General features: G+C 35.8%; 1 protein-coding gene across 3 annotated transcripts in view; it reads right to left on the bottom strand.

Annotated features, from left to right (window-relative positions):
- Positions 1 to 8633: 8633 nt before the first annotated feature.
- The window catches only part of LOC113113322 (neuronal membrane glycoprotein M6-a), a 65026-nt gene continuing 48412 nt past the window's right edge, over positions 8634 to 25247 (bottom strand). For 2 of the 3 annotated variants that reach the window (XM_026279473.1, XM_026279633.1), the window contains exons 2-7: positions 19793 to 19985; positions 18521 to 18677; positions 17988 to 18141; positions 13569 to 13645; positions 12833 to 12898; positions 8634 to 10785 (exon numbers count right to left, since the gene is read on the bottom strand). In XM_026279473.1, the coding sequence (XP_026135258.1) occupies positions 10633 to 10785; positions 12833 to 12898; positions 13569 to 13645; positions 17988 to 18141; positions 18521 to 18677; positions 19793 to 19985 (800 nt within the window). In that variant the 3' untranslated portion in view covers positions 8634 to 10632. The other variant, XM_026279557.1, reaches the window with a different exon arrangement.

Below are 25247 nucleotides of genomic sequence, written 5' to 3'. Positions count from 1 at the left end.
AATTGTGATGCATCTGTATTGTAAGTGACAATAATTTACAGTAATTTTTCGTTTATTTTCATATTTCTTTTTAATAATTCCGTGATTTTGCATATATTTGGTGTTTGTAAAAACACAAATATTTGTTTGTTGTTTGTTTGTTTGCCACTCCTGCAAATTTGAATAACCATTAAGATATTTTTGGCTATTTCAAGTGTCATCTAAAAATGGTTTAAACAGTTTTATTAATGTTGGTCTGATCATGTGTATAATATGCCATTTTATCAAATGCAAAAAAAAAAAAAAAAAAAAAAAAAAAAATTGTAACAAGATATTATTATCATTTTCCCTTTAAGATATAAATATTGCAGTACATACATTCCTAATTTATGAGGAGCACTTAGATTTTTTCTTCTTTTATCTGACTTACTGTACTAATATAAATTAATGTGTGGACTATTTGAAGATGCTTTTACAATACCCAAAAACGTTACGAGAGGAAAAGGAGGTTATTTTTGTACATTCTATTTAGTGCATTCAGTATATACTGTAGCTATAAGATTATCAGCCACATATACTGTATAGTCTGAATGTCAGCTTTTTAAGTAACAAGTAAAAATAAATATGACAAAGTAACTCTTAATCAACTAAAATTTAAAGGCTTTAATGCAAAATCAGTTTAATTGTGCCCTCCACTAGTTCTTTCTCATTTCTCATCATTTCCTTCTGGCTTATCTGTCTTTTTCACTCTCTCCCTCTCTCTCGATTTTTCTGTGGCCGTGGTCATTACCATTAATGTGGCCACTTTCTCCTCAATTAACCTTGCTGCAACTCTAGCAGAACGTTGTATCAATGCTTCCATTAACCAGAGCGCTAATCCATGATCTGTCAAAAAGAAGGGCTGGCCTTTGAAATGTACTGAAATAAAACTGGAGACAGAGACAAGATGTGTGAAGCTTGGCTGTGGTTCAACATTAAACCTCAACAAGACAGGAAACTGGCCTCAATTACAGTGAAATCTTGGGCTCAGAAGCGGGCTGCAATGTGTCATAAGAGGTCGCTCCCCTCAGAAAGGCAATTATTGTTCAAAATGAAAAAAAAAAAACTATTCATATTTTGTTATGTTTTATGCATGACAAATCCTGAGGAAGAAATGTAAAATACTAAGCCAATTTTTTATATTGTTTGCCTCACAGCAATTGCACACAACATTTTATAAGAGATTTTAAATATGGACATATGAGATTATGAATAATGCATTTGGGAATGAATCAACAGACCTTTTTTTGTAATTTATAAGTAGGGCTGTCATCAAGAGAAACATTGCACAAGGACCTCTGATGAGGGCATCGTCTACGGTCTTCTGGTATAATCTACTCATTGGGACCCAAACATGGGAGGCCTAATCACAAATATCTCATCCCAGCTATGGCAATGTTTATAACTAGTATGTGAGGGTTCTGTAACACATTTGTGAATGGAAATGGCTTCATTAAAGTTTAAGCTTCAGAATCATGGCCTCCAGGTGTCAATCGCTCAAGCTTCACCCGAGGGTTGTGTTGCGAGCCGGACATTCTTTTCATTTGCTTTCCCTTGTGGGAAAAAGTTCTAAGCTCCATCTGTGCCAGCCAAATGGCAGGCAGCAAACCACTGATATCCCAGCCCTTCAGGAAACCTTGGAAGCACATGGCCACACTGCTGGACTACTTTTGTTTTAATTATCTTCCTACCGAGTATTTCCCATACAAAGCCATGGGTTTTGATACAATATGTTAACCACTGTTGCACAAACATAGGCACTTCTGTATATAATGTGTTGTCTAATTGGGCCTCTCATCCATGATTATCCCTCATACAAAGAAAATATATTTATTTATATATTTTCACTAATGGGTGTATAAATGAATGTATTTGGAATATATATTTTGTTAATACATTACAATATATTGAATAATACACAAGGAATTTACACTTGTGGCAATAAATGTACTGTACTGTATTGTATGTGATTTTATATTCTGTAATACACTTCATAATACGGTATATAGATGTGCATGTGATAAAATACTGTGTGTATAAATATATTTGGACATATTTGTACTTTATATTTTCATAATTATAATGAAACATTGATGTGCAATATTTGTACAGAAGTATCAGGAAGTTGAAAACATTATATTTTGATATTACACTGTTAGGTTTTAAAATCTTATTTTTCTACCCACCATGTTGCCATGATTTTAATAAGGCAAGCAATTGTCCAGACATCCTAAAATGTCATTTGTTTTCAGCAAACACACACACACACATATTTACATGGATGAATTGTGTAACTATGCAATTATTAACAATAAAATGAAATAAAAGTGTACAATTATGTGTTTAGCTTTATGCAAACTCATGCATTAACTCATGAAAGAAAAATGAATTAATTATTTCAATAAAGCTATTATTTGTAAATAGATAAATAAATAAAAATAAAAATGTAGCACAGTTTTTGTCTTCATTGCTATATATTTTTGATCACAATTCTCCCTGTTGACTATTAACTTTAACTTTTGCCGAAATTAACTCATAATTTGCTGTTTTTTATACTTAGTAAGGTTGTTGTTAAGTTTATGTTAAGGTATTCAAATGTGCATTATAAATACAAAAAAAAAAAAAAAAAAAGCTGATTTGCTAGTGATATACATGCTAATAAGAAACTAGTTACTAGTGAGAATTGGTCCTTAACCATACATGATCCATGCAGATATCACAGGCTATTAATAAATGTAAGCACTAGGTTCTCATATGTTAATGCATTAATACAAAGCATTATAATTTCCAGTACATTCATATGTGTTTTTGTTTAGTAAGGATCATTTTAAATCAAGTCCTTAAACTACCATCTTCATTTCATAAGGGAGTTTGAAAAACATGCTGGTTTGCTTTGTAGAATATACTGTAAACAAGCCTATGCAGTGGTCTTCAACATTTCATAAGACGTTCCATTGGAAATAACTTGGATTGGGGAAATGGATCCCATGGATAGTTCTATAACACCAACAGAGACTGTTACCAATCTCAATTGCAAATGAACATGCTAATTAGGAATGCCAACACATATTATTCTCTGTCCTGCTGTTGCTCACAGGTGATCCATTAGAACACTACACACATCTCTTTTGGCTCAGTGTGTCTTTTGGCTTGAGGGATGAATGTCTGTCAGTATGTCTGATTATCCATTTAAATGGGAAGAAATTTCCACAGTACGTTACAGTAAGTGACTAGTCAGTAATTCTGAAACTTACCGGTAGGTTTCTAACACTATGTCATTTAAAAACCAAACTATATAGATTAACCAATTTTGCCTACACAGTGAAATTGCCTGTTACAGCTTATCAGGCGCTCTTGTTTAGAAAATATGTTTCTCTATCTGTGTATATGTGCATGTTTGCAAACGCGTGCGTGCACGCAAAAGCTTTGAATTTCAGCTAAATGCTGTTCTTTTGAAATTTGTTCATCAAAGAACTCTGAAAAAAAGTTCAAAACTGTTTTCAACATTTATAATAAATGTTTCAGATATCAAATCAGCAAATTAGAATGATAACTGAAGGATCATGTGACACTGAAGACTGGAGTAATGACTGCTGGAAATTCAGCTGACATCAAAGGAGTTAATTAAATTTTAAAATATATTCAAATAGAAAACAGTTATTTTAAATAGTAAGAAGTATTTCACATTATTCTTGTTATTTGCTGTATTTTATTATCTTTTTCTTGAAAAAAATACTTACATATCTCAAAGTTTTGAATAGTGTGAATATACTTTGAAACTGAAATAAGTTAATGACATATTGTGCTAGTAAATTGGTCAATTAAATTAATGGTATTTACCACACACAAGCATTGTTTTATTATAGGAATAATTTACTTCAAAATAAAAATTCTGTCATCAATTGCTCACCTTTTAAAGTGTTTTTTTATATATATATATATATATATATACAATGTCAAAACTGCTCTTTTTTCAATATAATGCAAGTGAAGGGAACACTGTTTCCCTTCACTTGCATGATATTCAAAAGGAACAGCTGTTGTTTGGAATTGGTTTAGAACCACATGAGGCTGAGCTAATAATGACCGTATGTTTAAAAAAACAAAACAAAAAAAAACATTATTTAATGTTTTTATTTTAATTAACAAGATACTCTACAAGTAAAAATGTCTGCATGTTAAGGGATAAAGGTATTGGGAACATGAGAGACAAATAAGTGAAATCAGTGGCTTCTTAAGATTTTTTTCTAATAAAAGTCTAAAATGACAGGCCCCTGCCTTTGCATTATTTATTACACAGCAGTAAAAAAAAAAAAAAAAAAAAAAAAAAAAAAAATTAAAAAAGAAAACGAAGAGACGATGAATGTCTGACACTGTTATCGTTGTAGAAAAAGAGCATGCTGGTTTTCTGGTTCTGACATATACATGAAGCATGAGTAAAAAAAAATTCGCCATTCACTGACAAATACTCGTCGATTAAGCGCCAGCAGCAAAGTGTCTGCTTCCACACTGGAGAGAGATGTCAGAGACATTGCTGTTAGTTCCGCAACAAGCCAGCAGAGGGCGCTCTCAGTGGAATCCTCATCATCTTGAAATAAATTCTTGATTGAACTGATCTGACTTTTTTTTTTTGGACACATTTTGATGACATCTGACATTTTTTTTTTTTTTATTTATTTTTTTTTTTTTGGTGACTAAATACATTAGAACATATAAAACAAAGAACATTTCTACAATGGGTCTCTTTGCCAAAAAGCTTTGCTTTGCGTCATATGGCATCCACAACACTAATACTAGGTTTCAGAATGAGTACAAGTCTGCTGTCATATTACCTTAAAGAGCCACACAGATGGGAAATCAAAAATTACCTGTATTACAGTGTATGATGTAGCTGTCCATCTGTGTAAACATTGTGCAAAGTAATTAAACCAAAAAGTACACGATTTATAAAGTTATTGGCTTCTAAAGTAAGGAGTCGACACTGAATCGCTGAAACGAGTAGTTATAGATTTCAAATCTTTGGCCCATCTCTATGTACGTCACTAGGAACACTTTGCATAATTATCTCCGCCTACCGTCTTGGGAGAAACGGAACTCTGACCTGCCCCACCCCCCCACACAGACGCTCTGGTTGGTGTGACAGCATCATGTCGAGGAGACAGTGTGTTTTTAATTGTAAAGGCAAGTTTGTTTTATTTTCACTGCCAAAGAATGAAGATCAGAAGAACCAATGGCTAAAATTAATTTTTACCACAATAACAGAGCAGTACAACAAATCCTTGTTGTGTTCACAACATTTCACTGATGACTGCTTTTCTAATCTCGGTGAGTACAAGGCGGGATTTTCAAAGCGTTTGGCCAATAAAGAGGGTTCATTACCAACTTTATTTAGACCAACGAGCATCTCCGAATCACAACAAGAAGTATGATTATGAAGTTATGTGTTTGTTTTCTCCCGAGCGTCTTATCAGTATGTGTGCTGTCTGCAGCCTGTCTGCGCTGATCTTCATTTACAAACACGTCATTAAAATGAAGTGTAACTCCATGAATACTCAACGAAGAGACATGAGAGAGCTATCTATAGAAAGCTTGACATGTCTAACTAAACAAGTGTCTAACTAAACAAGTGCTGCTGAAAACAGATATTCTGTGATAAAGTAATCCATATGAAAACAACGCGATGTCTGTTTTTCATGTCTCCCTTCGTTGTATCTAATGTGACCACACCCCCGCGCTGAACGCGATATTCAGTTTCAAACTGAAGCACGCGGCTTGAATACACCCACACAGAAGAAAAAGCAGCGAGACTGTTCAAGTTTTTTATTTTACTGTTTGCTTCGCGATGAGAAGAATAAGACATAATTCACCCCAAACAGATACTAACGCATTGTTTACCATGAAGTTGTGTGCGGAACAACCAATCAAAACTGACTATGTTCATTAACCAATCAGAACACAATATGCTAACGAAAGGTGGGGTTTAAGGAAACTGAATCTTTTGAACAGCTTCGCGCGAACCATTTGGGGATCTCTGAGAATTGAGGTCATTTTAAAATGATATTTTGACAAAATGACAATGCTTTTTAACCTTGGATGGATTTAAACCTAATGTACAGAACTTATAAACAGTGATAGGAAGCTTAGAATTTTCATCTTACTGGCTCTTTAATATACCTGTCTGCATCCGAAATCACAGAATTCCTGACTATATAGCACGCAAAAAAAATAAAAAATAAAAATAAATAAATGAAAAGACGATGTCTGAAACAGTAGGCAAAAAGTCCCCAGATGACCTTCTGAAGTGGACATCTGATGAACACTATCCATGAGGCCACTGGAGAGAAATTTTGAAAGGCAAGAAACTCACATTGTGAGTCACATGACAAAGACAACATGGAAGACGTAATACTTAAAATTATACATTTTTAAATGTTGTACCTTCTCAGATGGTATGCGATTTTGGATGCAATTATTGAGTTGACTGAGTTGTCCATTTAAGGAAAAGACTCCCTGTACAACAGTAATAGTGATTCTCCTCCGACAGGTGATGTACATTAGCAATAAATAGTGTTTGCACTAAAGATCCTGTTGGCTTCAGTTGCACTTACAGACTGAACACTGTAATGTCTCCTCTTAAATGATCGAAAAGTCATGTCCTTTAGTCTTGCTCTTGCTATTGTTGTTAATTTATGGCTATAGAAGAGAGGGCTATTCTGACAGAATGCACCCAAGGCATTTCATGACATGTTCACTCATGCAACAAGATGATGCAACACGAATCTGGTGTTGTTTTTTTTCCATTTCAAATATTGCACTCTGTATTCAAGGTAAATGTCACTAAAGAACATTTGTGGCTTCTGTTTGAGAACCATTGCTTTTAGTATCCGTATAGCAAAGGACAAGCAAATGCACATTGTTGACTCCTTGAATGTTCTAATGCTGCTATTAATAATCCTGCATAGCTGTTAATGGGTCAAATTGACCTGAAATAACAAACCACAGTTCAAGAGTCACAATTTACTCTGAATTTGTGTTCTGCATTTAACTGCATTTTTTTTTTTTTTTTTCAAGACTCGAACCCAGATATTTTGGGTTAGAAGTTCAACTCTGGATAAATCTGTTAAACCATGTCAATATGACCCACAACAACTGTGAAACCACTTGATAAAGAAAGTGATGCATATTATTTATGAGCCTCTTTAGTTGCACAAGACATTTGTTATGGTTAACATATTATTATGTCATTTATTATATTGCTCGGTGGGCTCAGTAGTCTCATAGCAATGCATGTTTGTATGTGCCAATGAATCTGCGATGTGTCCAAGCGTAATAGAGTGAGTGAGAGCACATTTATGAATCTGTTTAAGTAGGCTGTGTCTTATACATTTTTCTTTCTTAGACTTTTTCACACCTGTTAAACTGGGCACTAAGGAGTCTGGAGTCATTCAGTTTGTGTTTTTTGGCCGGTGTGCTGTATGGCCAGGTACAGTACAAATTGTGAGCAGATGTCACTGACAGAATGCAAAATGTTCAGTGTTTTGTAAAGGTAAATAAACATTTAAAATGTTTCTTTTTTTAGACATCTGGTAACCCATATCTTGTGTCAGTCATCAACAGTGAAATAAAATGTTAGGCCAAAAAAAAAAAAACAAAAAAAAAGATTTTTAGAACGTCACTGCCACCTACAGGTAAACGATTAAATTGCAGGCTCTTAGAGACATTACATTGAGACATGGACAACCATTCATTGTTGTTCAGTATAGCGCAGCTGGAAAACATATGTTGAAGGAATAGTTCACCCAGAAATTAAAATTAGTTGAAATTGTACTCACCACCAGGCGTACTCATCATGAAGAGTTTTTTTTATTCAGAACAGATTTGAGGAAATTTAGCATTACATCACTTGACCATCAGTGGATTTCCACAGTTCACAAGACATTTATTGATGGGCTGGAGTTGTGTGTGTTCTTTTTAATTATTGTAATGTTTTTATCAGCTCTTTGGGCTCTCAATCTGATGGCACACATTCACCGAGTATCCATTAGTGAGGAACTAATGATGAATGATGATGAATGATGAAACAAACCCATCCACATTTTGGATGGCCTGTGAATGAGTAAATAGATGTTAGATATTAAGTTTGCATTAAAATCTGTATATAGACTTTTTTAATTCTGCTTTCATGTTCACAGATATAGATCTGGTTAGCACAGAACATAGAACTTTCAGTCCCTCCTTTACATGCAATGACTATCCTTGCGTTAATATTTATAATAATAGTTAATAAATGTTAATTTATAAATATGTTGTTAAATTAATGATTACATAAAAACAGTTAATATTTGACAAATTACTTTAGATAAGAAGATTGTCTTGAATGATTTATAGATTAATGGAAAGACTAACAATTTTGATTAAAGTCAGGTTAAAAATTCAACCATGCTATGGTCAGCATTTCCTTGTGCTGTAAATATCAATGCATTTTTAACTATGAGTTGTTTTAAACTATACAGTACATGCAAGAATAACAGGCTTTATAAAAGGTCATTTACATGACCTCAAAATAAAGTACATTCCAAATTCATAACAAACGAGAACGATTTAAACAAAACAAATTAACAAGTACACAAGTGTTTTTATTTACGCAAGCAACTTTGTTTCTACAGTTCGAAAAGAAAAAAGCCACTGTCAAGCTGTTGGCACATTTATGTACAAAACCAGTTAATTTCACTGCCTGCTACAAAGCATTCTCAGTGAAAGTACAAAAAACTAGTACAGTATGTGGATAAATCTGAAAGCAACATCAGGGTAATACTGGATACGCAACATCATAACAAGAATAGGTTTAAGACATGGTTTGGAAAAATCATCACAAACTAGAAAGGACAAAACGCAAACACTAAAACCTAATAAGATATTTAGCTTAATATTGTTAGCTTAGCAACTGTAATACTGCACATTTAGAAAAAAATATATATAATCAACCCCAGCAAGACAGTCTTAAGTGTAAAAATCTAAATAAAGGATTTTTTTTTTGTGTTTGTTTTTTGTTTTTGAGTTGGTTAAAACTATTACCATTGGATGCATAACCATGCCACAAATAACAACTATATCAATGTTTTTCACCTAATACAGATTTCTTTTGTGGTTTTAAAAAAGCTGCAAGACTAATAAGAGTACAGGGTTTCAGAGCTGATTCCAAATGCACTTACACCAAAAAAAAAAAAAAAAAAAACTCACAATGGTCCATAAGTGCACAAAAACTAGTTTTTTTTTTTTTTTTTTTTTTATTATTTTAGTTTTTTGAGACACTGACAAAAGTACTTTACTGCAAAAGTAGGGCAACTGAAGTTGGCAAGACCGAACCAAAACACTGAGTTTTGAGTAACACATGCTGGTACATCCATATCTTTCTTGTATTTATTCGGAACGTGTTCGATTTTTACGTAAATACCTTGTCTATTTAACCCTCCACAGTGTTTGGCAGATCCAATGCAATCAACTTTTCCACTTAGATTATACTTCTCTGATATGAACGACAATCTCAAGAATATCAACTAACACTGACTGCCGAGATGAACGGACATGAAATGTGTAAACATTTAAAGAGGTATATACAGTCCAGATGAATGATGAAAAAATTTGTTTTTGTTTGAGTACTTGCATTTAAAAGGTTAAAGCTAAAACTAAGCAATAAAACACCAGAAAATATTATTTGCATGTGAGAGTATGGCTTGCAATGGATGAGAGAAAACAAATATCCCAAGGCAAATCCTACTTGAAAAGAGCGCTGTAGCTGATTTCGGTCCATCTTTCCCAATCAGCAGCCATCTCTGTCAAAACTTAACAAACGTTACTGAGCACCAGTGTTACATCTTCCACTAATACTGCGCGCTGCTAGAATATACATTTAGGCCAAGCTACAGTATAGCAGTAAAAGTCACTTTAAGGTACTTTTTGAAATCCCTGGCACTCCAAAACTGAATTAATCGTTAAAAGAATCTGTACATTGTTTGTGCTGTTGCTGCTGTAAGTGTGGCAGCTTGAGCAATTAACCTGTAAATCATACGTTACAAGTTTGGTCACATTTTGGTTTTTAAAAAGTCTAAAGAAGATCTAAATCATGACTAGCCATTTATAGGGTGAGCTTGAAGAGCGCAAATCATCAGTGTGTAATACAAAAATGTGAAAAGTGTTCTTTGATCCCTTTCGCTAAACCCAAACCCCCTAACAAGACCCATTGAGACCTAAAAGTATGTGATACAAAAGAGGAGTCACTCAACTTAGTGTGCTCTCTCAACAGAAAAGGGAGGTAGAGGAGAAATGGACAAAGAAACAAGGACAAAGAAAAAAAAAATCGAAATCCTGGGTAGTCAAAGATGTTGCCATTTAGACGATAAGCACCTAGACCAACATTCTGGGTCAAACCCGTACATACCAAGTGGTACAGTTATTTACCACCCCATCCCATCCAATCCCTTACCCCTGGAAACCATGGAAATTAAATATAGTTAAGTTTAGTTTAGATGTGTAACTTCAAGGAGGGGAAGGGCATGCTTATGTGTGTCTGTGTGCATGTATACATATTTATATGTGTGTGCATGAGCGCGTGCTTTATGTGTATGCGTTCAGACGCTCTTTAGAGCGAGTAGAGTGGATATCATGAAGTTCTTGCTCCTCCTTGGACTTGATATCCTCGTATTTCTGCATCCGGCAGGCGTCCTTCACGTAAGCCCAGTTAGCCGACAGCACCATCAGGTAGTGCACCTACAGCAACACAGTGGTTAGAGGGGAGGGTTAGTGTTAGTGCTGATGACCCATCTGTACCCACAAAGAGGTCAGAAGGATTACTTTGGAGACTGAGGCATTTAGACTGGAGATCAAGCAGATCAGTTGTTTCACTTGTCAGACGATGTGGCGACCAGATCAAGCTGAATATAAGCCGGGTTAGGTTGTTCAATTACACTTGTTATCGCTTGTATCTGGTGGGTTAACTTGGGGAGACTGTTGAAGGAAAGGGACTGAAACGATACTGCAAAATGGAAGAGCCTGGGTGTCATTTTAATCAAGCCAATTAAGGGATGTCATTATGAAAGTCGCTGTCGTGGGTGATGGTGGTGGGGCCCTTGGTGGAAAGAGAGCAGTTTGTCGGGAGGTGGGGAGGGACACCCCGAGCGGGAGCTGGCTTCAGAAACGCGTGCAGTACCTCCCCGTGCTCTTTGACGTCAGAATAACGTGGTTATGGATGAGGATAGACACGGCCACCACCTATCACAGTAGCCAAGTCATTGAAAAAGAGAAAGCAAGAAGGTTACATGCTGCCTCCTAACAACCCTATTCCTAACTCCTGTTAACCGTCATATCGTTCCAAACCTGTATGATATTCTTTCTTCTGTAGAAAAGATTATGAGAGGTTTTACTTACACTGAAAGTGAATGGTGAACAAGGGCACAAGAGCTGTCAAGCTCCAAAAAGCATACAACTCCAAGTCTTCTGAAACCATATCATACCTTTTTATTTACAGATAATCTTGTCCTTAAAGCACTTAAATGTTATTCACAATATTTGTTTATTTGAATATGTGCACCACAATAAAGCCACAATAAAGGGCCGTTGGTTCCTGTGTGTCTCATAACCATCTGTAATGTGCCACATTTCTTCCATATTGCTCCATATTCATGTGCATTGTTTAATCATACAAATGAGGGAAATATTTATGATGCCTTTTGGTATGCGTTTTAGGAGCCTTTGGTCACCACTTACTTTCATTGTATGGAAAAGAGCTGCAAAACATCTCCGTTTGTGATTGTTTAGAGCGACAGATTAAATAATTCATGTTCATTTTTGGAATAGCTATCCCTTAAAATTTTGAAAGGTTCAGAAAATTGTGCTATAATTATATGCATTTCCTGGCTCCTGCGTTCCATTGCAATGCCACACTAGTTACTTTTTTCTGAAGTTCCTCTGAAAACCAATGGGTGGCATTATTGCTGCACAAACCAGCAAACTGCAAGCATGCAGCAGTATTCTCTGAAAGGTATGATGTAATTATATAATCCAAAGAGCACAAATTATGTGGAGGTTTTTTTTTTTTCTAAGTATTTAATGTCCAGGCTGTTTTCTCATTTCAAAACCAGTGTGGAATGCAGTTAACTCACATAAATCATGCCAGACTGTTGCCTCTGCAGAAAACCTACAAATTGTGCTTTTCACACACATTGCAAGCCGAAAACAAAAGCACAATGCAGTGCAAAAATACTTAGTGTATTGACCAAATCAAATGAATTTAATTCTATATTATTTACCCTCTACATAAGCTTGTATATTAACCAATGAAAAAAAAAACAGCTTTCCAAGGTTCAAACCAAAGGCTAGAAAAGCTGCCTTATAGAAAATGGTGTCTCACAATCACTTATCGCCGTTCCAAACAAGCTTCTCTCCTTCCTTCCCTCTCCTCTTCTGTTTCCATGGCAACAACACCTCCTGCGATCTACAGTGATGAGCATTCCTTTCCCTCTCTCTATGTTGTCTTCTCTCTTCGCTCATTCACTATGAGGCCTTGGATGTATATTGCATTTCACATTCTTTCCTGATACACTGTAATTCTGTGATTCACTGTAATTACACACTTGTTGTGCTTAGATTTCTTATTACTTGAAGGTGTCTCTGGAATCACATGATTAATGAAACTAAAAAAAAACAATCTAAACTTCGTTGTATTGCCCTAAATATAGATTTAGGGAAAACTTGTGCCGTGTAGAAGCTGAGCAATCAAGAAAGAAAGGCAGAAAGAGACAGCAGTGGAAATGCTCACCATGGCGATAACGGCTGCTCCAGCCCCCGCAAGTGCACAGACAAACAAGTGGAATGTCAGATCCAGCTGGAGAAAAGACAAAAAAAGATTTTGAAGAGGAGAAAACGTGGATGGATTTTCACCGACGAATCATCAAGAAGTAAAGATATACCTAAGAGCCAGATTTACTAAACAAATTAACTACCGGTAAACTGACTACCACAAACCTTAGTAAATCATGTTGCATGATTCATTTATATGCACTCCATATTATTATTTTTTTTTTTTCTGTAATGGAAAACTCCTACAAATGCATATGCAATAAGGTCAGTTGAAAAAAATAACTAAATAAAAAATGCACGCCTAGTAAATTCTGACAGTAAGTGTTTGCAATGGTGCAAGCTGTAAATTTGGCACTAGATTCCCAAAACAATTTAAAATGCTAAACTCCAGGCTGTAGTGACATATTTATAATAATAATAATATTGCATATGACTTGTGGTACTGTCCTTACAAGGAGCTGCAAGATCTTGCAAATAAATATTACATTTTAACTATTACATATTTATATGATGGAAACCCCCACTGCACTGTATGACTAGAGTCATAAAAGCATGGAAATGTTCACAATTTATTCATATTCTCTCTCTCACTTCCACCGTTCTTTTATGCTATAGGTCACTGACTGTAATGGCACACTGAATTTAGATGAAGGCTAAAAGATAAAATAAGCCCATCTTCTGAACTGGCAACTGACCTCATTAGATTCACACATTTTGATGAAGTTCTCAGAAGCAGTGCACAGTTTTTTCTCCTCACTGATGGACACAATTCCTGCAATTTAAAGAAAGTGAGATGATGACGATGATAATGCAAAGATAGTACATGCATAAATGAAAATTAGGTATGTCAAAGCTGGCATTTAGTGTTAAGTTTTGCTAACATGTAGAAGTCATGGGCTGTGTCCGAATGTTTAGGCTGCTGACTTGCTGCCTCGCCACCTTATCAGGCAATGACTTTGTAGGCAGCGTTTGTGCATTAAGTCACCTCACAAAACTAATTTCAGACAGGTTTCCAAGGCAGCATAATGGTTTAATGATTTACAACAAAGTAAAGCTAACTTTGGTGATAACTAAGCAAATTTAATTATTGATAGAAGTTTCTCACTGCAAAAAGTGCACATTTATATGCAAACTGACCACCAAATGCAACTTTCAGACACCACCTTTATTTTTTTATTTATTTTTTTTATATCTCAACCATCACAGAATGGAACACACAGGATTGTGGGATATCAAAGACAGCAAAGGAGACATCTATGTTGCCTTCAAAAATCAATCAGATGAAGTTGCAATACTGTTTTAAAATTGCCTTATTAAGTTGGCTTGAAAAAGCCAACTTACTGATCTACTATTTAATCTTATTATTATTATTATTATTATTATTATTCTTCTGAGCCAAATTTTAAACACTATCTCCTCCTAGAGCTTTCAAGCTAGAACCACCAAACTCGGGTCAGACCTTCAGACTGGTCTGACTCGGGTTGCTATATCTTTTCTAACTGATTCGGCTTATGGTTTTCGTAAACCAGACTACCAAAACCACCTTAAATCCCATAGACTTTCATTACGGGGGTACAAACTTTTGAAAAATAAGGCTTATAATATATTTAAGCTGTCTACTACCAGGGCAAACCTTAAAAACTCTCTACTGAGAATACAGCTAAAACCAGCCTAAGCTGATCAGTTGTTTTGGCTAGTCTCCCAAACTGGTTTTTAAGTGGTTTTGACCACTCTCACGCTGGTCTTAGCTGGGTTTTAGCTGGTTTTTACTGAATCCACTGTTTTTAGCTGGTTTTTGCCAGATTCGCATAGAAACATGCTAACAACATGCTAGTTACTCACTAATCAGACTAGAAACATACTTCTAACAAGTTTTAAAGTGGTTTTGGCCACTGTCACGCTGGCCTTAGCTGGTCTTAGCTGGTTTTAGGTGGTTTTCTTTACTGAATCAACTGGTTTTAGCTAGATTATCATAGAAACATGTTAATACCATGTTAGTAACTTGCTAATCAGACTAGAAACATACTTCTAACATGGTTTAAAGTGGTTTTGGCCACTGTCAAGCTGGCTTTAGCTGGTCTTAGCTGGTTTAAGGTGGTTTTCTTTAATGAATCAACTGGTTTTAGCTAGATTATCATAAAAACATATTAACAACATGTTAGTAATTTGCTAATCAGTCTAGAAACATACTTCTAACATGGTTTAAAGTGGTTTTGGCCACTGTCAAGCTGGCTTTAGCTGGTCTTAGCTGGTTTAAGGTGGTTTTCTTTAATGAATCAACTGGTTTTAGCTAGATTATCATAAAAACATATTAACAACATGTTAGTAATTTGCTAATCAGTCTAGAAACATACTTCTAACATGGTTTAAAGTGGTTTTGGCCACTGTCAAGCTGGCTTTAGCTGGTCTTAGCTGGTTTTAGGTGGTTTTCTTTACTGAATCAACTGGTTTTAGCTAGATTATCATAGAAACATGTTAACAACATGTTAGTAACTTGATAATCAGACTAGAAACATACTTCTAACATGGTTTAAAGTGGTTTTGGCCACTGTCAAGCTGGCTTTAGCTGGTCTTAGCTGGTTTTAGGTGGTTTTCTTTACTGAATCAACTGGTTTTAGCTAGATTATCATAGAAACATGTTAACAACATGTTAGTAACTTGCTAATCAGACTAGAAACATACTTCTAACATGGTTTAAAGTGGTTTTGGCCACTGTCAAGCTGGTCTTAGCTGGTTTCTAACTGAATCAACTGGTTTTAGCTCGATTATCATAGAAACATGTTAGTCACTTGCTAGCCATGCTAGCCACATGCTAGTCACATTTTAATCATGCTAGCAACATGCTAGTTGTATACTAATCATTCTAAAAACATGCTAGAGACATACTAGCAACATGCTAATCATGCTACAAACATGCTAACGACATGCTAGTCACTTGCTAATCATGTTAATAAAATGCTAGCAACATGAAAATCATGCTAGAGACATGCTAGCCACATGCTAATCATGCTACTAAAATGTTAACAACATGCTAATCATGCTACAAACATGCTAGCAACATGCTAATCATGCTAGCAAAATGTTAGCGACATGCTAGCAACATGCTAATCATGCTAGAAACATGCTAACAACATGCTAGAGACATGCTAGCCACATGCTAATCATGCTAGAAACATGTTAGCAACATGCTAATCATGCTACAAACATGCTAGCAACATGCTAATCATGCTAGCAAAATGTTAACGACATGCTAGCAACATGCTAATCATGCTAGAAACATGCTAACAACATGCTAGAGACATGCTAGCCACATGCTAATCATGCTACTAAAATGTTAACAACATGCTAATCATGCTACAAACATGCTAGCAACATGCTAATCATGCTAGCAAAATGTTAGCGACATGCTAGCAACATGCTAATCATGCTAGAAACATGCTAACAACATGCTAGAGACATGCTAGCCACATGCTAATCATGCTAGAAACATGTTAGCAACATGCTAATCATGCTACAAACATGCTAGCAACATGCTAATCATGCTAGCAAAATGTTAGCGACATGCTAGCAACATGCTAATCATGCTAGAAACATGCTAACAACATGCTAGCCACATGCTAATCATGCTAGAAAAATGCTAGCAACATGCTAATCATGCTAGAAACATGCTAGCAACATGCTAATCATGCTAGCAAAATGTTAGTTACATGCTAACAACATGCTAATCATGCTACAAAAATGCTAGCAACATGCTAGCAACATGCTAATCATACTAGAAACATGTTAGCAATATGCTAATAATGCTACAAACATGCTAGCGACATGCTAGCAACATGCTAATCATGCTACAAACATATTAGCAACATGCTAATCATGCTAACAAAATGCTAGCGAAATGTTAACAACATGCTAATCATTCTACAAACATGCTAGTGGAATGCTAGCAACATGCTAATCATGCTAGCAAAATGCTAGCAAAATGCTAATCATGCTACAAACATGCTAACGACATGCTAGTCACTTGCTAATCATGTTAATAAAATGCTAGCAACATGAAAATCATGCTAGAGACATGCTAGCCACATGCTAATCATGCTACTAAAATGTTAACAACATGCTAATCATGCTACAAACATGCTAGCAACATGCTAATCATGCTAGCAAAATGTTAGCGACATACTAGCAACATGCTAATCATGCTCGAAACATGCTAACAACATGCTAGCCACATGCTAATCATGCTAGAAACATGTTAGCAACATGCTAATCATGCTACAAACATGCTAGCAACATGCTAATCATGCTAGCAAAATGTTAGCGACATGCTAGCAACATGCTAATCATGCTGGAAACATGCTAGTCACATGCTAGAAACATGCTAGCAAAATGCTAATCATGCTAAAATCATGCTCTCAACATGCTAGAAACATGTTAACAACTTTGCTAATCATGCTAACGACATGGTAGTCACTTGCTTATAATGCTAGTAATATGTTAATCACTTTCTTTTTTAAACTTCTTAACTTTTCAAACTTTTACATTTTTAAAACTTTTTAAGCTTTTCAAACTTTCTACATTTTTCTAACTTTCTGGCCAGGCTTTTTCAAGCCAACTTAAAGTTTGAAAACAAACTTTACTATCTAGTTATATTTAAATGTTATAATGGTGCTTCCAGCAGTGATGATACACCATGATGTTCTGTAATATGTAACAAGAGTGTTTAATGATGTCTTTATAGTCTTTATATATGCGTTCTGTCATTTAGCTGTTGCAAAAATAAATGTGTTATTTTTCAATATCCTCTGCCCTTGGATGTTTAATGCATGAAGTCTGTCAGATTCAGTAATTTCCGCACTAAAACATGCAATAAACTGCAATACAAAACAACTTCTAAGTTGTTTTAAAAAATCCCAGCTAGACTTGGCATTCAGTAATACTTATTTAGTAATCCAGATCCACTTGAATGTGACTAGAAAATAGCAGTCCTAGGCAACGCTCCCATCCATAGATCCATATTTTATTTTGCAGGGCTAAGTATTTGGTTTACACCAGAATGCACGGGACATGAGAAATGACTGAAAAGGTTTTAGATGTTGTTTAAATGAGCTACGCACCATACTGACGCAGGTCGAAGCAAACGTTGGAACTTTCCAACAGTGTGGTGTTCTGACAGGTGTTCCAGATGCTGAAATACATGAAGACTGGCAGGGAGGAGAATGCTGTAACTCCCAGCCAAGCCAACATGAAGATATAAGTAAGCATGATGAACTGAAGGAAAAAGAAAGAGATATTTATTTATTTAGATATATTATTTGAAGTTTAAACTTCAAATGTGGCACGGAAGTGTCTTTTACACAGATTGTTAAAAGCTGCTCAGAGGTGGCATAAATGCATTCACAACAATTACAAATGTATGGTGTGATACTAGCATCTAAGGTTGGTCAGGACAGGCATAATTTTGTCTTGCTTTAATGCTGCATTTTGTCTTCACACTGAATTCATAACTGGCACAGAGCAGTCTTTTATTGGCTGTGTAAAGACACCTATATAATTTCCATAACCTAAGTAACTCATACATTTTGGGATGTATGGTATGCATGATCTCCTGCCTATGCATTAGTTCTTTTAGATGGGGGGTTGATCTTACCCAAGCACTGACACAGCGTCCACAGGTGGTGATCTTAAAGTCCCCATAGAGGTCCCGAATTGCCCCAGTGGTGAAGAATCCCTCCACCATCAGCAGAATACCATAAACGAAGAAGGCTGCTGCCACTCCATAGATCACATACTTAAAAATGTCAATCCTGAGGAAGCAAAACAATAAATAATTAGTAATTTCCTTATGAAGAGTGTCTGTGCAAATCTTGCACACAATGGCAATTCAATAAGACAATAGAGAGCATATTGGAGGCAAAGTATTTTGTGAAGGTAAAAGGGCTAAAAAATGCTGCTCCACACACTGCAACTATTTATTTCTCCACTCACTCCTTTCTCTTGTTCTCTCTGTCAATCCTGCTCTTCTTCCCACCAGTGGGGTTCTGGGGAGCAGGTGTGCTTGGCTGATCTGGTGTGATTTCAGAACACTTAATTCTTTGAGTGGGACTGATGCCTTACATGGTAGATCAAAAAAAAAAAAAACTGTGTTACTGTTCTTTAGAAATGTGTGTGTGTGTGGAAAATATATTTCTACATAAGGTAACACTTTAGAATAAGGTTCCATTAGTTAATGTTAGTTAATGTATTAATTAACATTAACAAACAATGAATAGTACATTTATTACTGTATTTATTCATCTTCGTTAATGTTAGTTAATGAAAATACAGTTATTCATTGTTAGTTCATGGTAATTCACAGTGCATTAACTAATGTTAACAAGCACAAATTTTGATTAAAAAAATGCATTAGTAAATGTTGAAATTAACATGAACTAAGACTTATAAATGCTGTAGAAGGATTGTTCTTGCTTAGTTCATGTTAACGAAAGTAGTTAACTAAGATTAACTAATGGAACCTTTTTCTTAAGTGTTACCCTACATAACACTCTCCTCAATCTCCACTTCCTATAAGGATGAATGATGGAAACACAAGGATCAAAGAGTTCAATTTAATTCATTATAATAATTATAAAGTGCATTTCATTACTCATTCTAGATATATCACATGACTGGACCACAGCGTGAGGGCTAAATAGTTTATGCAATAAGTCTGCATCTTGCTTAATGGTAAATATAAACCACAAATGATCAATAAATTGCTTTCAGCACTACATTGTTAAGTACTGGTGACATAAACTGAATTATATACATGTACATTGGAAGTAGGGTGCTACTAAAACATCATATAAATGATGCTCAACAGACCGCAAAGCCTGACTTCATGTTCTTTTTTTTATTATGATTTTAGTATTGTGACACTCACATGGTAAAGACATCCAGGGCATCAGCAGGTGACCGGACAACATCAAAATAGGTCTGCAGAATGGTGACGGTTCCAGAGAGAGCCTCATGACCACAGCCACAGAAGAGCGCCACCCCGGCATACAGCAGGATGGTGGCAATCAGAGAGGCGTAGGGAATCCCACTCAGGCATTTGAGGCAGCATTCAGAGCCCCCTGGGAACAAGAGTAAGAGTCAGTCCATAACTTCTTCACGAGCAAGTGTGTATAACAACCAATAGCTCTGCTTTGCTACCAATATATGCCGATGATGTTGTTAAATATAGGTGCTAGAGAAATTCAAATCAAGTAGAATCAAGGGAATGTAAACTAAAGTTGCTAACTAATGTTAACTAATGAACCATATTGTAAAGTGTTACAACAACATATAACAATGTATATTTATTGTATATTTATTTACTGTAGAAGCACTGTAAATACATTATTCATTGAGGGTTATAAACAGCAAGGTTTATGTAAAACACATGAAAATGATGAATTAGAATGCAGTCAGTCCATTACCTAACTCAGAGTGGTAACAGTTTTACTGGATGAATGTGCAAAGCAATTTCTATTTGCACAGTCCAAGAGAACATCCATTCCCACATATGTCACAGGGCAGGAAGTTTACTGTGACTCTAACCAATCATAACTGCCGCAGCTGAGAGATTCATGGACACAATTCAACAGCACACAAGCAAAATTGACTGCAAAATTGCATGCAAAAAATGGCACCAGTGGTGGCTATTCTGCAGCATGGAGCAGCAGTGATTTATGGGTTATCATAATCAAAGCCCTAGCCTGACTACGTCAGACTTCCTACTTCCGCTCAATTTCATTTCGCTTCTGTACTCAGTCTGATACAGCGTCAGAGCTTTCTGTTTGCCACCGGTCTGGAAACAGCCGGGCCAATCAACGAACAGAGGGTGGGCTGAGAGCCGTGACGTAGATGCTAAGCGCCGAGTTTTACATTGTAGGTTAGAGAAATCGAAAACCGAAACGACCGCGGAAATGGGAAACGAGACACGGGATGCAATTCGCTCTGTCATGGAGAACATTCAACTCTTTTCAAGAAGAGTGTTTGATAAACATTTTAAATGGAGGTGATGTTGTGGCCCTACTCCCGACTGGTTTTGGTAAAAGTTTAATTTATCAATTGTTACCGTTAGCGAGAAACTGGGGAGGCCAAAGGCCGACAAGGCTATAGTTGTAATTGTGTCCCCCTTGGTTGCACTCATGGAGGATCAGGTCAAGGAGGCAGAAAAACTTGGTCTGTGTGCTGCACAGCTTGGCGTGCACAATGATCAAGATATAATGGCGGGGTATTACAGCCTTATTTTTGGTAGCCCCGAATCCTGGATTCTGAATCCCAAATGGCAAGCTATGCTAGCATCAACGCTTTATCAAGACAACCTTGTCGCCATGGTTGTCGACGAGGCACACATCGCATACAAATGGTGAGTTTGGTAATTAACTTCAAGTTAATCTATTTAGATACCAGCTCAGTTGAACACTGTCATTTGCTGTCTATGAAGCAAAGTGAAGTAGCAGAGTCTGGTATTACCAGGCTATGATGTCTGTGCTTCGATGCGGCTGTACAGGCGCATAACATACGTCATAACTAAACGTATCTGATTGGCTACCGGGTAACCAATGATTTTAAACTTCATTTTTTAAAAAAAGCGCCCCCTAGAGAGAGAAAAACACTTCTCTATTATGCCATTCCAGACTCTGTCTACGAAGCAAAGTGAAGTAGCAGAGTCTGGTATTACCAGGCTATCAAAGCCCACCAGTACAGGAAAACACAAAGAGTAGGTATTCAGAGGATGTTCAGAGGATCATGTATACCTTAGAAGAAAAATAAGAGTCCTTATTTTGAAACTCAGTCAGTCAAGCAGGGTAAATGTTCACTGCACAACCTCTTAAGGCCGGTTGATACAGCTGATGTTGAACGCTCACGGTTCTTAAGCTTCCATCCCATCTTCCCATTGAGCGGAGTTGCGATTGGTGCTGTGGCATTGTATCTGCTTTCACCTCACTCCTTGAAGCTGTGCCCCAGAACCTGTTGTTTACAGGTGTGTGGATATTGTGTATTTTGGTGCACTGACCCAGCTGCTGAGAAGACCCTGCAGCTCTGAACACAGTATAAATGCTCTAGAGAGCAGGCGACTGTTACTGCATCAAAAAGTGCATTATGTAAGCCTGACTGATTCTTACTATTGCACAGATGATAAAAAATGATAACAGTATTTATTTATTAAACACACGGTGCATTAGTAAAGTGTACTGGAATTTCAGTCAGTGCTCAGACATTTCATATTCATCGATCCTTGATGTTTTGTCTTCTATTTAAACATGAGTTTAATATGAAAATTAAATAAAAATAAAAATGTACGAATAAATCAAAATGTCTAAATGTCAGAACATTTTGAAAACATTATAAAGTCCGCAGTCTGTGCATACTTCTATTCGGTAAGGATGTGCTAAACTGATGGAAAGTGGTATTAAAGATATTTATAATCTTACAAATGATTTAATTTCAAATAAATGCTGTATTTTTTTCTTTCTGTTCATTAAATATTCTTCAAGAGTTTCTGAAAAAAAAAACTTAATAAACAGCACAACTCTTTTCAAGCTTGATGATAATAAGAAATATTTATTGAGCAGCAATCGGCATATTAGAATGATTTCTGTAAGGATGATGCGAAATTGAAATCTGCTGAATGGCTAGAAATGGCTGTTGAATTATATATATATATATATATATATATATATATATATATATATATATATATATATATATATATATATATATATATATATATATGAACTGTAATAATATTTTCACAATATAGTTTTTACTAGATAGTCTTTGTGGTGAGCATAAAAGACTTATTTCAAAGACATTTTAAAAACTTTTGAAGGATACTGTACCTGTAATTTGATAGATTTTGTCCAAAATAAATTATAAAGTAAAATAAAATATTTTTTTTTACCATTTTCATTCCAATGAACAGCAGCAAACTTCCATCCCTGTAGTGTGCTTAAGATACAGTGCGTCTTGGGATCGCTGACACAGATTAATGAGGAAGCCAAAGTATGTTCTTTTATCTCAGTGGTAAGAGGCATGAGATCAATACTCAGATTGTCAGCAGAAAACACAAGCCTAGATCTGGCTCATCAAATGCATCCCTCTCAACCCATATGTACTGGCAAAAAATCTATGATATTGACACAGGTAGGAATCTTGTACGGTTGATTCAAGCTCCAGAAACAATAGCTCAAAAAGGCTTAAACCACCTCTCTGTTCTTGGATCACAAACAGTTTGAAAGTCTCATAATCAAAAGTGACTTGAGTCAATAATGCCTCAGTGTGGATGTGGTTCACTGTTATTTCACATTCAAAATGGTGGAGAGTGTTTTTATCATTATAGATGCCCGCAGGAGTTAAGTCTGCACAGGTATTGTCTGCAATTGAAAGTGCTTTCAGTTATAAGAATGAAACGGTATGTCTGGGAAAAATCAGATACTGCGGAAAGTCCTCCTCGGATACAATAAAGATTTTGGTGACACTATAGCAGCTTATAGGGACCAATTCCCACTATTAACTAGTTGCTTATTAGCATACCTATAATTAACATGTTGGCTGTTTATTAGTATTCACAAAGCACATATTCTGAATGACCATAATCTACATCCTTAATCTCTAAATTTAGCAACTAGCTATTAATAAGCAGCAAATTAGGAGTTTATTGAGGCAAAAGGCATAGTCAATGGTTTGTTAATAGTGAAAATTGCACCTTAACATTAAGAGTGACCCTGATTTTAATTATATATATATATATATATATATATATATATATATATATATATATATATATATATATATATATATATATATATATATATAAAGCTAAATAACAGGGAGCATTTGGTGAATGATCCTATATGTTTGGTGTGTGGGTTATGAAATAATTGATCATAAAACAGGGTTGCAAGTTGCAACAGTATTAAACTTGTTGTGAAAATAGGCCTGTATTATTGTTTTGTATTGTCTCTTAGATTTTAGTGAAATAATAAGTAAACTAAGTAAAAAATATAAAAATAAATTCTTAACATCCATGTAGCGTCTGGACCAATCAGACAGACCATTTTTAATTTGATTTAACAAATCAATTATTCATTAGATCAACAAATGATCAAAGACCCCTCAGCCAATAAATATATAGGTGCCAGGATGTCTGTGCATGACTCCAGAACCCTGGTTACCATGGCAACCACAACACCTCAGACAGACCATATAACTTTTACAACCTAAAAGTATGTGAAGAGGATCTCCCTCCTACTACGTTCTCTCTGAAACATACTGCTATATAAATGGACTCTTCGCTAATTAATACATAGAACAACCTTTCTTTGAATAGGGCTTGGGCGTCGTGACGACATTACTCGGCGTGGCACCATGTTGATGGACTCCTTTACTGCTACTCTGACTACTGCACAGTGTTTATACTGTACGTACTCCCTCTCAACATTGAACATTTAAAAAAAAAAAGGGACATTTCCCGGGTTACTCATCCAATATACGGGAAAATATTTTTGTTGCTATCCCTCTGCTGACAGCAAAATTTCGTACTTCAAAACTGCTGCATTAACTAACGTTAAGCGAGTTGTGAAGCTAGGTCCAACGTGACTTTGCTTACAGATTGGCGTGAAATCGTGCTCTCACAACAACCACACTATCTTAAAAAGACCAACATCATGCTAAGGTTGCTTTCAAGTAAGCTTTGAAAACGTCTGTTTCGCTGGAAGGGCAAGGGGGTAGCAACAGGACAACAGCATGGAGACTTGACAGGTCAGATGGAGGGGCTATATTACAGGAAAATACTAAAACGGAAGACAGCGGGAAAAGAGCTCAAATACGTGAGAACAAAAAAAAATGGTAGGGTTGGAAGCTACTAACTACACTTTTGAAACACATAGTTAAAAGTACATGTGTGAGTGGTTGTTAGCACTAACGGTTACTAAACTAGCAGCTAGGTGTAGCTCACCTTTGTCCGGATTACTGTATAGCGTTTGCCGGCTTTATGATCTGCATCTCTTGAACCCATCCATTTTTGAACTGTACATTAGACTCCAGTGACTTGTAGCTTCGGAACTATTCTGAAGTGTAGGCGCTCACAAAACAAACAAGGTAGCAAGTCAACATGGCCGCCACGTCCCAGAGTGCAATGCGGCGCCCAAGCCCTATTAACACACATATACTTCAGGTCATTGTGTATGTTGTTACTGTTCTTGTATATTGTATTTTTGTCTTGTATCCTGTTTTATGCATGCTTATAATATGAACCACTCGTTCATGTAATCTTACCATGTTAAGTATCTATGAATTAATCTTCTGATTATCTAAACAAGAGTGTATATTATATGTTGATACCT

Source organism: Carassius auratus, chromosome 1, assembly GCF_003368295.1.
Source record: "Carassius auratus strain Wakin chromosome 1, ASM336829v1, whole genome shotgun sequence".
Taxonomy (NCBI): domain Eukaryota; kingdom Metazoa; phylum Chordata; class Actinopteri; order Cypriniformes; family Cyprinidae; genus Carassius; species Carassius auratus.
This window is presented reverse-complemented; position numbering and strand designations above follow the sequence as displayed.